Below are 16,044 nucleotides of genomic sequence, written 5' to 3'. Positions count from 1 at the left end.
CACAGTCCCTTTTCTCTTCGGGTCCGGAAACTCATGTCGAAGATCCAGTTCGGGTGATTCGAAAGGGTCTTCGTAAAATACCCCTCCAAGTCTCTGAATGACCCTGCACCTCTCTTCCATATCGTTGGCGTTCTTGATTCGACCGAGTCCAATTTTCAGACCGTCCTCCTCAAAGGTCCGGAGAACCCAGACGCCCCCCGTTGCTGGATACCCGGCAATGACATGATCGCTTCTTCGAGACGTTATCGGGTAGTCGCCAAAGTTTGAATAATCTTCCAGTTCGTAGGGGTGTTCGCTTTCAAACCACACTGCACCAAGCATGCGCATCCTCTGGCAGTGCGCATCTTCCTCCGCCTGGTCCTCTGATCTCAACGCAGGTTCGAAACGGTCGAGGCGAAGGAACTCGAGGTCCACGCCGAGGCAGTCGTTCAGAAAAAAGATTCCGCCATGGCTTGGCCATCCTCGTACCACTGTGCCAGATCTCAGCCCGAACGAGGTTCTGTACTTCTGTTCAGGTGTTGTCTCGTCCTTGTAGCCGCGGCAGTAGGAACAGCGAGAACAACTGCCGCCATCGTCGTCATCATAGCCCTCTGAAGATGGTATGATCGTCATAATTCGGTAGTACTCGAGAGCCCAGGCTACGAACCTGACGGTAACGTAGAAATAAGAGGCAATTGTTAAGGAGTACAGTACACCTGTTTGGATATGTGGCATCTCAACTCCAACTTGCGACGGTTTGAGCAATATTTGTACAGGGGCAGTAAGGATATTCAAGGCCATTTTTTTGTGGATGGCTGGCCGCAGGTCATCTCGGGAAATTGAAACTTTAATCATGAGGGCGATTCGGTCACTCCCCTGGTTTTCTAGCAAAACGCCGACTGATGCCTGTTTCGCCGAGATATGCAGTCAACACCCGCCTGGCTGGCTGCCTGGATGAGTCGCGCTAGGAGATTACCTATGCCTGGTCTAGGACCGTGGTATGGTCTGTTGGCTGCTGCCTTAGTCATTTGAACTACCAGACAACAGTGACAAGAATGTCGCGGTAATAGTTGCTTTGATCAAAATAGAGCTTGGTCATTGTATCGCACAGACATGGAGCTTTCACTACATGTTATCGCTGTGTCTTGTGTCCTTCCCACACGGTTTGTATAGATGTTGGGGGTAGATTGCTCGATATTTGAGATGCTATCGGCCCCTTTATGAGAGAAATACTTCACCAATGTGCCTTTTCACACTTTAGTGGTATATCCAGCAGTGGCTAATCCAGAGGAGATGATCTCTCCAGGTCACGGTCATACCATCGGGGGATATCTGCCAGTCGACAAGCCGGCATGCGTCTCAACCCCAGAACTCAATTTCTCAAAACAGGCAAAAGAACTCAGATTAACACCATGTCAACTTCGCTCATCACAGTTGATACTGCCATGCCGCTGAATTCCGTGTCTTCCATTGACCGTATGCCCCTACATCTAGTGCACGCCTAGTGTCATAACGACGAGCTCTGGAATCTTTTTACTTTCTTTGTAAAACCTCCCGTCACAAGTTTCGATCAGCAGGCACCGTTCCTCCATGCTCCTCGCATTGTGGATTCTTGCAGCTCCGGCGTTGGCTGCCTCTGCCCTGGTAGTCTTCAACAGCCAGAGACCACCCGAGACTGGATAACCAGCAATGACAACAGCATCTTCCCACGTGGCATTTCCAAATGACTGGTTGACTAGATAATGCGTCAAGCTCTTCCACCAGTTTGGTCCAAGCTTCACCATCCTTGCGCAGTGCGCATCCTCCTCCTCCGGATCCCCTGACCTAAACGTAGGCTCAAAGCGGCTCAGGCCCAGGAAGTCGAGTTCCACGCCGTCGCACTTCAGTGTATAACATCCACCAGTGCTTGGGTACCCGTATACTGTGGTCCAGTGACTGACGCCGAATGCCGTGCGGCGGTCGAGGAGAAGCCGCCCTGCGTCGTTGAACGCGGCGACAAGACGTTCTTCGCGCCTCAGTCCTTTGCGTAAATAGTATTCTGCTCGTCTTTCCGCGCATCGACAGCGTCTTTGGCTATGTCCGGCGTCCAATGCTGACGACGCTGCTTCGACCGGCATGGTCTCTGCCGGCCGGCTGGGGGGGTCGGCTCGGGAAGAGAACTGCGCTGAAAGCAAAACCACGATTGTAAAGGATACAATGGCAGCGGTGGCGTAGAGGGTGTGCGACATTGCTTTGAGGGTAACTCGGTCGCTTGTCGGGCAGAATACACGGCCTTTCGCGACCAGTGGTCAAGACCGAGGTGTTCTTGGCGGCAGGGAAGCCTCGGGGCTGTCACAGTGTGCTACATACACTCAGCTCAGATTTGCCGGCGGCATCCTTAAAGTAAGTTTGATATAGTGCAACAGATATACGGCATGAAGGTGCGAAGGCAGCAACCTAGTCTGACCGATGATGCCGAGTTCAAAACTGCTGCCTTCAAAGCATTTTTAGACTTCTTCATCGATGGTATCATGATGGCCTAACTGACGATGCCGGACTCGTCCTCTTGAACTTGACAGTCCAGGCAACCAAACGGAATTGAAATCTGCTTCAACGTTTGCTTCGTACAATTCTTTTTTTAAAGCGGGTAGTTGGCTAGAGAATTCCGCGTCACCCGTTGAACGACGCGTAAGCTGTTGCTGCCTAGATCGCAGTCCCGAGACTGAATTCTTGCAGCCTGGTAAGAAGAGCAGCGCTCTTATGCCATGACTAGTACTATTGTCATGCAGACACGAGCAGAGGCAAGGTTTTTCTTTTTTCTTTTTATGGTTAATGTTCTTCTCGTGAGCACGCTGGATAAATACGTGTAGTGAAAGGCAACCAAATACTTTATGCAATGCTTTTGCCACTCAATACGCTCAACCATGGGGGGAATCAAATGTTCGATACAAGGCCGTTTCCATAAAGAGGTCCGGTGGCTACATATAGGTGCGTTCTCCTCAGGAACGGTGCCCAACCATACCATGACCAGAACGAGAATAAGACTATGGCTCGTGATCATGATCGTCGTAAGACTTTCGTCGTTGATCAAATACTTCAGTAAAAGTAACAGCTTCCTTTTCGCCGAGCTCCATTGATGGTGGCGGCGGGATTGGGGTGGGAACAACCTCAACATTAGACTTCGGTGCAGCTTTGCCACTGGAGTTGATCCAATGGATGACAAACGCAGTGAAGAGAACTAAGAAAAAGTTAGAGTCTGACAAGAAAGAATGTAGTAAGACCCCAGAGAGCAGGAAGTAAGGTACCAAGGGTAAGATTGAGAGTAAACTTACTGTCTGTGTTGCAACAGGTGAGGCACAGCCAAACTATTTCGCCTTCCAAAGCCACCAATACTGACAAGTTGCTATTAGAAATTATTGTTAGTCAAATCAACAATTTTGCACTATCATTTAGATGTTCTTACGCAATGCTGATAGCCAAGGTGCCAAGGACACCAGCGAAAGTTCGTAACGCGAGTCTCCGTAGCCTCACGTTAGGCGGAACTCGGGAGAAGTGAAGCGTATTCTCATGCATCGTCCACGGCTTCATCATCGATATTTGAATCGAGTGTAGTCCTAGTGATCGAGTATTAGAGCCTGTTCATTGAAGTTGAGGAAATAACATGACTTACTTAAGAGCGGAACCAGGAATAGAGATGTCAGATACACGTTGATAACAGCGTCAAAGAAGATGACGGGCAACAGGATGGTGCGCTCTAGCCCGATGATGCATAAATCATTGTCCTTGTCGTACCGGGAGCCTCGGCTAGTAGCGCAGCAGTTGTCAGTGTAAGTTCCGGGTACAGAGCATGAGGACACTCACGAGACAAAGTTGAACGTTGCTATAATGCCGTATACAGCTAATAGTGGTCGGTCAAGGACAGTTTGGTAACTGGGCTTGGAACATGGACATACCCAGCATGACAAACGAATTGAATACATACAATTTGGACTTGAGACGAGACTTGGTAGTGCCTCGGATAACATGCTGGTCAAAGTGTTAGCCGGGATTGAGATCGGGGGGTTACTGGGGTAGAGTTTTACCGCTTTATCAACCATGAAGAGGTAGACGAGCTGATTGGAGAGTCAGATCGGCCAAAATTCGACCATTGGAGATGGAGGACCATTGAACTTACAGCCTTTTATGAAATTAGCGTTGCCACCAACGACGAAATTGAATTGCAACTTACTTTGATTACGACGTAAGCAGTCAGGCACAGTATGCCCGCAGCTGAACATGGTGTGGAATCCATTCGAAGCTCAGCCAGAAACAAAAGCTGGAAGACCCATGACCCGAAAACGAATAGGCATGAGAAGAGGTAGATGAACAACACAACTGCGGCAATTTCTGTCAGCCCAAAATGTCCCAGACTCTTCTCGAAGTGCCGCTCCTTACGCCATCTTGTCCATGGCAACGGACGCCAATCTTTGATCGCGGACCACTGGTGACCTTGAAAGCCATTAGACCTTGTCGATAACCTAGCAACAACGATTCCCTCACGAAGTAGATATGCCAAGAGGCAAGACGATATCGGTGCGATAATAAGGCTGATGATCTGCTCGGGGCGGATCTCGTGTCTTGGGCTACTCGACGTCTCGCTAGCTGTCGATCCGATGTCGTCCATCTTGAAGGAGGATTTCGCCAAAGGAGTTTCACGGTGGAGGAGGACCTCTGACCTCGTTTCGATGCCGGTATCCTTCAATACCAACGCTTGGCGACATGTGCTGAATGGTGAGATCCTGAGACCAATGGGCCATGAAATGTATCAGCTGGCGTGCCTTAGTATAAGTAGAATTCAGACTGATGAAGGCAAGGTGCGGTCGAGTGCACGTGTAGGGAGGCTTAAGGTTTGAGGCGTTGCCGCTGGGCTCTTGTGCAATAGGGTTGGACTGCCATTCGTAGATAAGGTTCTGAAGGAAGCCTTACGACGGTGGTATGACTCGGTTTTTGGTTTGGACTACTTCGGTCGAATATTCAGTCTGGCCTGTTGATGTTTTCAGATGAGCTTACCGCTTTGCTGGCACCGTCATCCTCGTAGCCTTTTCCAAACAAGTGACCATCACACTGGGCGTGCTCGATGTAAAGAGCTTGCGGCTGCCAAGGCCAAGAATTGCCAATGTGAGCTTCTCTACTCTGCTGCCATAGCGCAAGTCCGGCGCGCATGGTGCCCGGCATCGCCCTCAATCTCGACTAATTAACATCCTTGATGGTCGCAGTCCACAGTGTTTGTTGATATTCGGACATTGCTCGAAGCCGACGCTTAAATTATTCGCCGCAGCCAGCAACTGCAGCATACTTGAGACGATTGTCACCCCAAGGGGCTATAACCTTCGCAGGATACCACGGTAGCAAGCTGCAGAAGGACCGCCTAAAGCCTTTGCAGAAGCTAGTCATAGTGAACGCCTACTATTGTTTCGTCTCCTGCCCTCACCAAAGAGATTTTCGCGAGGGATTCAGCGATGCCTGCCGGGCAGAATGCGTGGCACCCTCATCCCACACTTGTGAGGTTTCCATTTCCCCTAGCAGCCCGTTTCTGTACACCGGGGGAAACTTTAAGCTCCAAACGGGGTCATTCAAAGAGACGATACCGGGCCTAAGCTCTGCAGTGGATATGTTGCGAGCCGATCGAGTGTTTGGACTGCTCGTGAGGAGGAGTGTCATAGCTCCTGTTAGCGGCGATTGATACATCAACCCGATGTGGTACTGGATCTAAATCTATGGCATGCAGCTCGGACGTGAGTTCCTCGGTCGCCCATCTCTGAGGGTATCAACATCCCACACAAGCCTTGGAATAATCGTATTCCAGCCCCTTTGTGTGCAACGGTAGCATCTCGTGGGAGATACCAGGAACGTCCCTGATTCCCCTGCGGGGTGACATACGCTACGCCAACCGTAAGCTCCGGTTGATCCGCTCAGTATTACATACTGAATAGTTTAGGCTTCACTTGCAATCTAGTCCTTCTGATCAAACTCGAGCCCTTATTCATCTTCAAAGAGACGACGGTCCAAAATCGCGTGGTTTATTGATTTGATTCACACATGCTGTTTGATGACCTGAGTGCATTGGCGCCAGTTCGTCAACATGTTAGTCGGCACCGTGCCGCCGGGGTTCTGGCCGCATGGCTTGTGTGGCTGATTTGGCTTCAACGGTTCTGCTGACCGGGCAGACAATGTCGTGATGCATGAGGCGGTACTGGTTGTCCTGCCCGTTAATATGCGTCATAGACACGTTTCTGGGTGTAGGTGCAGACTGGATGTAGCACACCTTACAAAGATGGAAACTTTTCCCGCGAAGGCTCATCCACCCACATGCATCGTTTTACCATTCTATAACCTCTCGAACGTGAAGGAGTTACTACATGGAAGACGGAAAATGACTGCCCGCAGCACATTTCCATTTACCATTGAGTGCTGATATACCTGGGATTTAGATGATGGCAAGCAGTGTAGAAATCCAAAGCCCAACACGAAGCTTTCCATGAAAGCAACGCCAACAAGACTGAACAACGCAATGAAACGTTCTAGGAATCGTCACACGGCCTCTGGGAGGTGATCCAGCAACGCGTCAACTTGTATGGCATTTTCTTCAGGTGACAGCGGCAGCAATCTTGGCCTCGGCCTGAGTCTTGGATTGAGTCCTGGGTTCTCCCGACCTTCTCGAACTCTAGTTCGGATTCTTCCGACGGGTCGGAGTCACTTACCACTCCCGTGGGATGGGCACTGAGGGTTGAGGGGGAGGGGAGGGGACAAAGAACTGTTGTCTTGGCGTCCGGGGCACCCCCACACATCGGTACCCAACCTTGGTGATTCGGGCTGCCGGGCAGTTGATTTGGTTTCGCACCTACTGAGCGCCGTATGCACCAGTGTCTGTTTAGACTCTTGCGGGGCTTCCCTAGGGCTGAGGATCACTTTAGGCCGGCAAAAGGCCAGTCCGTGGTCTGGACTAGACTTTCCACAGACCCTTTGGACAGTTTACTTGCCCTTTTGAGAATTCTTATGCGCTGGCTGATTGGTGGGAGCATGTTACCGTAAACATCCTGTTTTGTAGTGGCAGCGGTAGAGTCGACTTGGTGTCCGGGACGTGCTGTAATTCCTGAGATTCTGTGGACAGGCTTATCAGCGGGCTGTATCTATCAACGGCCGTCAGAGATCCGACTAGCCGTTGTGTGACGATGTTCCAACCCGCATCTGCCTTTGCACACTCCAGTTACAGTTATCGGCAGTTGATTATCGGGATAGACTGCGGTTTCTTGCCGTTGCGTGAGGATCCCCCTCTCCCGTGGCCGGAGTCTAGACTTCAGCTGACTCGCTCTGGTATGACAGCGAGACATACCTTTCACTCGAGCACGAGGCCTTTAGCACGAGGCCTTTGCCATTTTGGGATGTCACAAATCCCATCATCCCGGCAGGCAATATTGCTAATCATTTGAGCCGAGTAGGCGGTGTCGTGAAGCGTGACAAAAGTGCTGTCCAGTTTTAATAGAGTCCTCTTCGTTCAAGGTAGTCAATGATACTAGTCTTTTTTTCTTTTTCTTTTTTGGTAATTTATCTCTCTAAAATATCCGGCTGAAGTGTGTTCACTTCCTGTTCAGCAAGGCACATTACTTTTGGAAAGGCATTCGCAAGTACCTCATGGTCGCTTCGAAGCCGACGACCAGTTGAGTCCTTCTTTCATTTTGATCCAAAGATCCGGACCTGGAGTAGCTTGAGAGGCCTTGATCAAAGGCATGGTACTCGCAATCCAATCACAGAGGCTGGGTTCATGGTGGCAGAAACTGCGAATTTCTCCCGTGGCCGTGACACACAAGAGCCACCCCAATCTTAGAACCCGTAGAGCTCCTTGCCAAATACTCTGTCTACATTGACACTCACTGCCGGTGAGCCTCGCCTTTTTCTTGTAGGCCGACTAGGACTGTCCCCGATTTCGACAACAACGTTCCGCGGATATAGACTTTGGTAGTTCAAGTGGCACTTTTGTATTGAAGAGTCCATCTAGGCGCGTCGGCATTGTCACAGGACATGCGGCAAAGCCTTTATTGCTCTCGGCGCTTGGTGAGGTGCAGACATCAGCGTCACTGCCCCAGAGAGCAATTCACTACTTAGGTTACGCTGGGGGCGTATAAGTTCGTACATCTAATCTGATGATGTCTGAGAGCTGTCAAAGTTTCACCGACGCGCAGTCGGGACATTGAAAGTCGTCGCGCCGTCCAAGCGGCACTGCCGTAAGATTAGGCCGACGGTCCGTTTACCAATAACAGGTGGCCGAAGAGAACGGCCTCAAAGTGGCTCACGATGCGTAGAGGTCAAATTGATCTCAAGACAAAGGATACTCAAGTCACTCCTATCGACCGACTCATGCAGCGATTATCTCTACGCACTTATCTCTCTTTTGAGTGGATTATTTGCGGTTGACCGGTGCGAAAGCCGATTATGATTTCTAAGTACTTTAGGTACCTCCCAAGTGCTATATATGACAATAGTACGGAGTTCAGTTCTTCATGGCTGTTAGTACGGGACGTAGGCAACAAGCTTAACGGTAAAGCCCGGTTCAATGCGATTTGCGATCAAGACCTCCGAGGCTCCGACCAAGCCCATTAAACCTTCCGTTAGAGGCAGTACTCACGAAGTTTTCTGATGTGATTCACCGCTTGCTAAAGACAATTGGCATCCAGAGGTTTCGCTGGGATTATCTTCGAATTTGATGGATACGTGGCTCCTTGAGTTGGATACAAATTTCTTGAAGTCACATGGACTATTTCTGTCAGAATATTCTTTCAACTTGATTATTGCGATCTTGCGAGGAGCCCATAAATCCTGAGTTTTGAACTGCTGAGCATCGTATTTATGATTGAAACAAAGCGATTAGCGCACTTACACCGGTGATTCACGTCTTCAGTTACGAAGGCGCAATCTACAAGTAGGTGTCCTTGCAATACATTTCGATGATGATATTACTGGTATGCAGAAGGGAAGTATGGAATGCATGCAAGTGGCTATCACAATACCGTCAAGTACCAACGGATTGGACTTTCACTTGACCCGGTGAGCAAATACTTGCGGCTTCCATTTCACGGTGCACACAAGAGAGCTTACAGTCGACTCTGTCAATATCAGGTGTACATGTATACGAGATTTGGTGAATCTTAAAACAGGCTCCAAGTATTCACAAGTCAACGTACAGGTACTAGCATAATGTTGAAACGAGTGAAACGACTCTATCTTTTCATAAATGATATCCAAAGATGCCAGATCCTAGTCCAATCGCCAATTAGTAGACCAGTGCTTAAGAAGTGTCTTAGAAATCTTACTCAGATAGAAGGAACGGCAACCTTGGTGACCTAAAGAAAGAATTTGGATTATATTCGGTTGATCAAACTAAACGCTTCTAAAGAACGATATGTCTTCAAACTTACTCTGTAATTCTTTCTTAGATGTAGAAAACGCACAGGATCCTCCTTCTTTGGATTCACTGTCACGACTCATGGAATAGAGCCCCTCCTGTAAAGAAAAGCTGACATTCATGCAAGCCGTCAATAATATGCTACTTCTCTACTCACACGAACAAGTACAAGACCATAGTCCTCCCATGTAGGAGACTGTCCCAACAAGTAACGTACGTGCATGGATGACATCACACAAATGGTGACGGTTCTACATCTTAACACAGCGAATCGAGATCCATTTGACGGCGGTTGCTATGGCAGACTATACGCCACTCATGTTGTGTGGCTCATACTGGGCCTTTTGCAATATCACCGTGCTTGATGCTGTGCAAATATGACACCTGACGGGCATTTGTCATGCTTAAATGCAGAAAAGGCGCCGATGTCTTTGACCATGCGACATGAACACACCCAATTTCTCGCATGAGTGACAAATAGTTGCAGCACATACTTCTTGCATTCCGGTGGGATATTCTCCTTTACTTCACCTGCCTGGGCAGCTAAATTCGCCTCAGGTTGCCGAGGTTAGCGTCACGGGATAAGACGAGGAATAGGCATAGCCAGCTTAGTGGGTTTGCCTTAGCTACGCGAAAGTTTCTAGATAAACTTAGAAAATGCCTTGTATCAGATTCATCGTCAAGTCTTGTCACGAACGATGCAGCGTTCCGCGGATTCGAGAGATTGGGTTAGCCACACCGATATCAATCTATCAACGATTGAACCCTAAGTAGATGAATTATCAATAGCCTGTGCTAACTTCTCACTTGCTGCGAAGCAGTGTCTCACTTGAAGAGAGAGGTATTTCCCTCACAATGCACACGTGGACAATACTTGTGAATGACCTTTCTTGAGTCTACATTACGGACTTCCACCAAAATCAAATACTGCTATCTACGGCAATGAAGGGTTAGACCCTAGACAGGTGACTAACAATTGAATGCGATTTTGAACAAGCTATTTCTCACTTCGTGTGCACGTGTACGTCTCAAATTCCAGTTCCCAGGATGAATGCCGAAATGAGGGAATGATGCCCGGCAAACTTACTATGTCATGTCTAACGACTCTAGTCAGTCTTCAAGCATATGTTTTGCCATTTCGATCGTCAAGTATCACTGCGCTACCCGCGACGAATTAGGCATTTTCACTCCAAAGATCTAACTTCAAATCAAGCCACGTACGCCACGTACGTACATCTTCATAAGTTGAGGCTGCCCACACACCGCTGACCCAACGCTCGGACCTAATGGTCGGATAGGAGAAACGCACAAGCTTGCAGATGACAAGTGCTTGAATAGCTTGCGTGTTTCCTTCCCTGTTGAGTTAAAAGCAGTGTCATTCTCCGGGACGCCTTATACGCGGCTTAAACGATTTTTCATCCGAGCTATTAGCTTTGAGGGCCGTGATCGGTTTGCGACTTGATACATCAGTCAGTCACTCACGAGCGTGAAGCGGCTAAGCAACGCGCCACTCATGTCCAGAGCTGGATCGCGATTTTGCAGTCACTTTCTTGCGTTACAAGCATTATCCTGCAATCATATGACTAGAGTAAATCTCTGCGTTTACACTTCATAGCCTAGCTTTCTAAATTCTGCCCTGCTGCTGCTTGGGGAGACTGTTTGAGGAAACCAATGCGATCCGGGTCAAGTGATCGGATATGTCCCCTGCAGTGCGGCTGGACGCTAAAAGTCTTGAAGCTAACGTAACTTGGCTTGAGCTTTATTACGAGGGCCTAAGCTCTGCCCCTTTGCCCTGCACATCTCCTCCCAGGGTAGCTTAGCCCAGGGTTCGAGGGTGCCCAGCTCATAATGATCACGAATTCCAGGCCCTGGCTGGTCTTATTCTCCATGGTGTTAGAACTTTCATTGATACCCCCTGTTCCAGAGTTCCGGGTCGACAGAGTCATGAACGATTGCACGGCGGATGGAATATGGAAACATGATCCGACCCGAATTTCGAAGTCTAGGGTGCTTGCTTTCTCCTCTCTTTCGGTCGTACAGGGCGGTCTTCAGCTGGCAAACAGCAAGCCGCTACTCCACTTGTACAACTCGCGATGGCGGTAAGTCCGGCGGCAATCCGACGGACACGGAGTCGACAACTGGCGATTTACGTTCCCAAATCCAGTGAATTGTTACGCAATAATTTGTCTCAAATATAGCTTCATTCTGGGTCTCATTGCGAAAAGAGTCAATGGACATGTTCTTTGTGTGATGACGGAGAAGATGATATGCCCTTTGGGCAGAAAGATCCTGAACGGTTCATTTTTCTTTTACTTTGACAGTCTCAATGCGAGATCGGTCAAATCTGACAGCTCGGAAGACAGCGAGATCACCGTTCCAGTGGCGCACGCCAACTGCCCTGCAAGGTGTTGGGTGGCATCATTTGAATGCCGAAGCCATCGTTGAGTATATCGGATTTGGTCCCTGGACACCACGTTGACGGCCTGCAAATCAGGTATCGAACGCATCTCTTGCCTCATTAGTTCCAACGGTCATCGACCGAGATTATCGCCTCTCTCGCGACTAGTCCAAGTGACAGAACATTTCGAAACAATCTAGACGACAGTCCGCTTGTGAGCCAAGAGCAGTTTGACGCCGCCATCGTGTTAGCGCGGTCGAGTCTCGTCAAAGGTCGCCGTCTTCAGCCTAGCGTCAGAATCCACAGCTTGAGCGGTGGGGAACAGTGCTGAAGAACCGCGACGGAGCTTCTATGGAGATGATGGAACTCGTGGGGACAGGCCGAAAAGCATCGCAAACAACGCAAGAGACAAAAAAGGAACGAGCAACTCCACAACAGAGATTCTAGCTCACAAACATCGTGCCACTGCAGAAGCCTAACTTCTCACCTATCAACGCAGGGACACCCGGATGGAAGCTAGCACTTCGTGCAACCCATCTCGGTGATCATGCCGGTGGCTCCCCAAAGGATCCAACCCCTGAGTACGGTCGGAAAAGCACCAATCAAAGGGGACCACAGGCTTCAGCTAAGGTTCGGTCTAGCGATTTAGCACCAGTTCGTCGAGCTCTAGCTCAGCCAGACCTCGTGGCAGCCCTCTCCTCGTCTCGCCCATGAAGCCCCTGTCTTAGCTTTCTTCCTGACAGGCTCGTCCTTAGTGAAATGAAGCAGTCAAAGAGTCTGGGCAACTGCGGCCACGTCGGTGCAACGAGACACACATCTTTGCTCGATTCGTTGAACTTTCGATGGAAGCGTGGTGCCCTTTATCTAGAGTTATTGGTGACTACGCCTCTTGGTACGGATGTCGTGGAAAGTCTAGAGTAATTGGCTGTCGATCGTAACATACCGCTGGTTGTAAATCGTCCACAACTCTTCTTTCCCCGGATCCAGATGAGTGGGCGTGCAAACCATCCTTCGCTCGCTCACCTCGAGTCTCCAGATTGTCGAGCTACGATGAAAGAAGGACCCAGAATCCCGGCCATATTTCCATTTAGGGGAGGTGGAACTCCGGCCATCACTCGAATTCCCATCTTTTTCGATTTGTCCGTTCGTACGGAGGTGGTCTTTACCGACATGATCCCCATCCCCTAGTCAGTAAAATGGTGAATAACCACCCCTCACGAGTTGTGCCGTGTTGATTCCATTCAAGCTAAGAATTATGCCAGGGACAGGGCCTCCATGATCGTCCTTGGCTCCGGAGTCTGGTCTGGCCTAGCTCAAGAGACCAAGGCCATTTATGATCTGGCATGCAGCCACTTTTGCAACGCCTTTCGAAAGAAACCGTCGACCTCTGCGTCAGCCGGCATACTCGCCAACAAAAGATTGTCATAGGAGAGGGCGTTACGCCAAAAGCTTGGATGACAGCTCGGTAAAGACAAGTCGTCCAACGGCGACTCGAACCCTCCATTCCGTTCCATCCCGAAACGCCACCCGGTGCTCCGTCGCTGTTGACCGCCCGCCATGGAGCTGGACCCGAACAGTCAAACGCTGACGCCACTTCCCGAAGTCCTGCAACGGGGCCTGACTGCCGTTTCTTTCTTCGGCTTCCTTTCGTTCATCACAACAACAGCACTCTTCTTAGTCTTGACCTATCGGCTGATAATATGGTATCTTGCACCGGGCCCGGACCGGCCGCAGCGCATGGCGGATGAGCCGAACGCGGATGCCGTCCTCGCCGAAGAGATGGGTCTTCCGGAGACGATGTACCCGGGCAGCAAGAAGAACAAAGTCAAGAGAGACGCACCTAACCAGTTCCTCATGCTCATCTACAACCTGCTGCTCGCCGATATCCAGCAAGCTCTCGCTTTCTTACTCAATGCGGCATGGCTCAATAAGGGTGGAATCATCGTGGAGAGCACAACATGCTGGGCACAGGGCTGGTTCATTTCGACGGGCGATTTAGCTTCCAGTGCTTTCATCACCACGATTGCCGTTCACACCTATTTGTCGGTCGTCAGAGATTATAAGCTTCCGACTTGGGCATTCTGGTGCATGATCGGATCTGTTTGGTTCTTTATCTACGCCTTGGCCATAGTCGGCATCATCATCACCAACAACGGGGCCGATGACGGCGGCCTCTATGTCCGCGCTGCTGCATGGGTAAGTCTCTTTCACTCAGCCGTCATCTATGCTCGAGCTAACACATTCCCAGTGCTGGGTGAATGTCCGTTATGAGGCGATGCGTCTGTACCTTCACTACCTGTGGATGTTTGTTTCCTTTTTCATCACTGCAGTCCTCTACGTCCTCATCTTCAACCACATCCGGCGTACCGACCCATCTCTCCAACTCCCTTCCTCCTCTAACAACACTACTTCCTCCGCCTCACAGAGCAACCGCGGTCGTAAGCTCAGCCATGCACACACAATGTCCCAGTCCGGGCCACCAAAGAGCTCCCACGGCGAAGCATCGGCGTCTAACCCGAGCAACGCTGGACATCACCCTGCTTTCCTCATATATCCCATCATTTACATCCTTTGCACGGCACCACTAGCGTTGGGCCGTGTCATCACAATGGCCGGAAAGTCTGTCTCGCTGGAATACTTCTGCCTCGCTGGTGCAATGATTGCATCCAATGGCTGGCTAGATGTTCTCTTGTTCTCCACCACTCGTCATGTCATTATCTTCAATGCCTCTCCAGACTACGAAGAGACGGGCATTGAGACCTTCGCCTTCATGCGCACACCCGCTAACCGCCGCTACGGCAACATGGTGTGGGTACAGGGTGCCGGCAGTGCACCTAACAATCTATCTGCGGACGAGGGTACAGGTGGTTGGCTCTGGAAGCTGTTCCGCCGAGACCGTGGTGCGGGTGACTCGAAGAGAGATAGACGTCGCAGTGGAGCCCATCGGAGCATCAGCCAGGAGTCTCTAAGGAGACGAGCTGGACAGATGGAAGGCATTCAGATGGAGACGGTGACAACTGTCGTTGTAGAGATGGAAGGTCACTCGGGAGGGAAAAAGGTTGATGGAAGGCCGCTTTCCATTGATACGATTGAAAAGGAGAGGGCACAGAGCGTGGGCAGCATGTGAAAGACACATTGCAGCGACACTGAAGAGCCAGTTATCAGCGGCCTGTTTCGAGGAACATTGACGAAAATCGGTCAATCTACTGACCAGGCTTATGAATACCTCGGGTTCTTCATTTCAGTATCAGATCTCACACATTTAATGGGGAGGCTAATTCCTAATGTGTTCAGTTAACGATAGCGATTTGAGCTTTGGGCGGTCATCTGTATTAGTTATACCCATAATGTCAATGTAGACTTCATACATATATCACTACTGCTTCATACTCTAGACTCCAAGACCAATGTCTACCTGCACAAGATTCGTATTCGAGTGCACGCGTATTTGTCGCATTCTCCTTCTTTTGCGAAAGGACCAATACTGGAAGCTATGGAGAAACACCCAAATTACTTCATTACATGTGGTAAGAAGTCATGCCTACTCGCATCCGTACAATATGTCATTATAACTGATTGTAAGCCAAGGTTGTGCATGTCTGATGGAAGGAGAGTTTGGCCCAGTCTCCATGTATTCCCTCGAATGGGTTGATAGAGAACATATGCCTTGGTGCTTGTTCGTGGAAAGTTGAACCCTTAGAGATATTTCACAATATCAAAGTCGATTTCTAAACCATTCCTCGAGATCCTGATGAAGTCTTGGTATGTCACATGCGTCTTGATGTATTAAGACGAGGTACAGTCTAGAGTCCTCATTGTTTCGTTCAAAACTCTGATCGAGCTTTGTCGTTTCCAGATCACCTACCGAGGAACCAGTGCGAATCGTCAATCACTTCTGGTATATGATTCTACGCATTGTTTAGATGAATGGGTATGTCCGAAGCACCTTTTGCGTTCCTCTCTAGAGGCATACATAAGGCGAGATCAGACACCCTTCGCAATGAGGATCAGATTACAGTATAGGCAACGACCACACCGTTCGCCCATATCACGCCGTCAAGTTCAATCGCATCATGGTGTCACACAATAACCTCACCCCCGCTTTAGACTCAGAGCCAATTGCTCATGAAGAGACTGCCACCTTGAAACCGTTGACAGCACAAGGCGAGCTCGCAAAACGCGATGACGAAGGAGCTCTGCAAATCAGGACAGTGCCGGAAAGTCTGTACTTGAGTACTTAAACTTCTTT

General features: G+C 49.7%; 5 protein-coding genes across 5 annotated transcripts; 2 read left to right on the top strand and 3 right to left on the bottom strand.

Moving 5' to 3' along the window:
* Positions 1-39: 39 nt before the first annotated feature.
* BDP55DRAFT_507629 (uncharacterized protein) lies at positions 40-516 on the bottom strand (the record flags this gene model as incomplete). The annotated part of the gene is made up of 1 exon (XM_060567681.1): positions 40-516. A coding segment is annotated over one exon (477 nt), but the record flags the coding sequence as incomplete, so codon positions are not given.
* Positions 517-1,201: 685 nt separating this feature from the next.
* Positions 1,202-2,567, bottom strand: BDP55DRAFT_676774 (uncharacterized protein). Its single transcript, XM_060575843.1, has one exon. It carries the CDS (start codon positions 2,205-2,207, stop codon positions 1,470-1,472), a length of 738 nt encoding a protein of 245 aa, XP_060425228.1. The 5' UTR covers positions 2,208-2,567; the 3' UTR covers positions 1,202-1,469.
* Positions 2,568-2,744: 177 nt separating this feature from the next.
* Positions 2,745-4,063, bottom strand: BDP55DRAFT_676772 (uncharacterized protein). The gene is made up of 7 exons (XM_060575842.1): positions 4,041-4,063; positions 3,912-3,984; positions 3,820-3,856; positions 3,629-3,762; positions 3,422-3,572; positions 3,291-3,361; positions 2,745-3,196 (listed from the first exon to the last, which is right to left on the bottom strand). The coding sequence occupies exons 1-7, from the start codon at positions 4,053-4,055 to the stop codon at positions 3,003-3,005; spliced, it is 675 nt and encodes a 224-aa protein (XP_060425227.1). The 5' UTR covers positions 4,056-4,063; the 3' UTR covers positions 2,745-3,002.
* Positions 4,064-10,984: 6,921 nt separating this feature from the next.
* Positions 10,985-12,606, top strand: BDP55DRAFT_676762 (uncharacterized protein). Its single transcript, XM_060575841.1, has one exon. The coding sequence runs from the start codon at positions 11,246-11,248 to the stop codon at positions 11,498-11,500; it is 255 nt and encodes an 84-aa protein (XP_060425226.1). The 5' UTR covers positions 10,985-11,245; the 3' UTR covers positions 11,501-12,606.
* Positions 12,607-13,352: 746 nt separating this feature from the next.
* On the top strand, positions 13,353-14,922 carry BDP55DRAFT_560984 (uncharacterized protein; the record flags this gene model as incomplete). The annotated part of the gene is made up of 2 exons (XM_060570042.1): positions 13,353-13,991; positions 14,044-14,922. 2 exons carry the CDS (start codon positions 13,353-13,355, stop codon positions 14,920-14,922), a joined length of 1,518 nt encoding a protein of 505 aa, XP_060425225.1.
* Positions 14,923-16,044: the final 1,122 nt, after the last annotated feature.

The sequence above is a fragment of the Colletotrichum godetiae genome (genome assembly GCF_030913485.1).
Source record: "Colletotrichum godetiae strain CBS 193.32 chromosome Unknown BDP55scaffold_49, whole genome shotgun sequence".
Classification (NCBI taxonomy): Eukaryota; Fungi; Ascomycota; class Sordariomycetes; order Glomerellales; family Glomerellaceae; genus Colletotrichum; species Colletotrichum godetiae.
Note: the sequence above shows the minus strand (reverse complement) of the source record. Positions and strands in the feature narration are given on the sequence as shown.

Bases quoted from the DNA above. Each gene is read 5' to 3' on its own strand.
- BDP55DRAFT_676774 (XM_060575843.1), bottom strand. From the start codon at position 2,207: ATGTCGCACACCCTCTACGCCACCGCTGCCATTGTATCCTTTACAATC.
- BDP55DRAFT_676772 (XM_060575842.1), bottom strand. The intron at 3,573-3,628 runs GTAAGTCATGTT...CTCGATCACTAG, and splicing joins ATTCCTGGTTCCGCTCTTAA to GACTACACTCGATTCAAATA. The intron at 3,197-3,290 runs GTAAGTTTACTC...ACTTTTTCTTAG, and splicing joins CACCTGTTGCAACACAGACA to TTCTCTTCACTGCGTTTGTC.
- BDP55DRAFT_676762 (XM_060575841.1), top strand. From the start codon at position 11,246: ATGATCACGAATTCCAGGCCCTGGCTGGTCTTATTCTCCATGGTGTTA.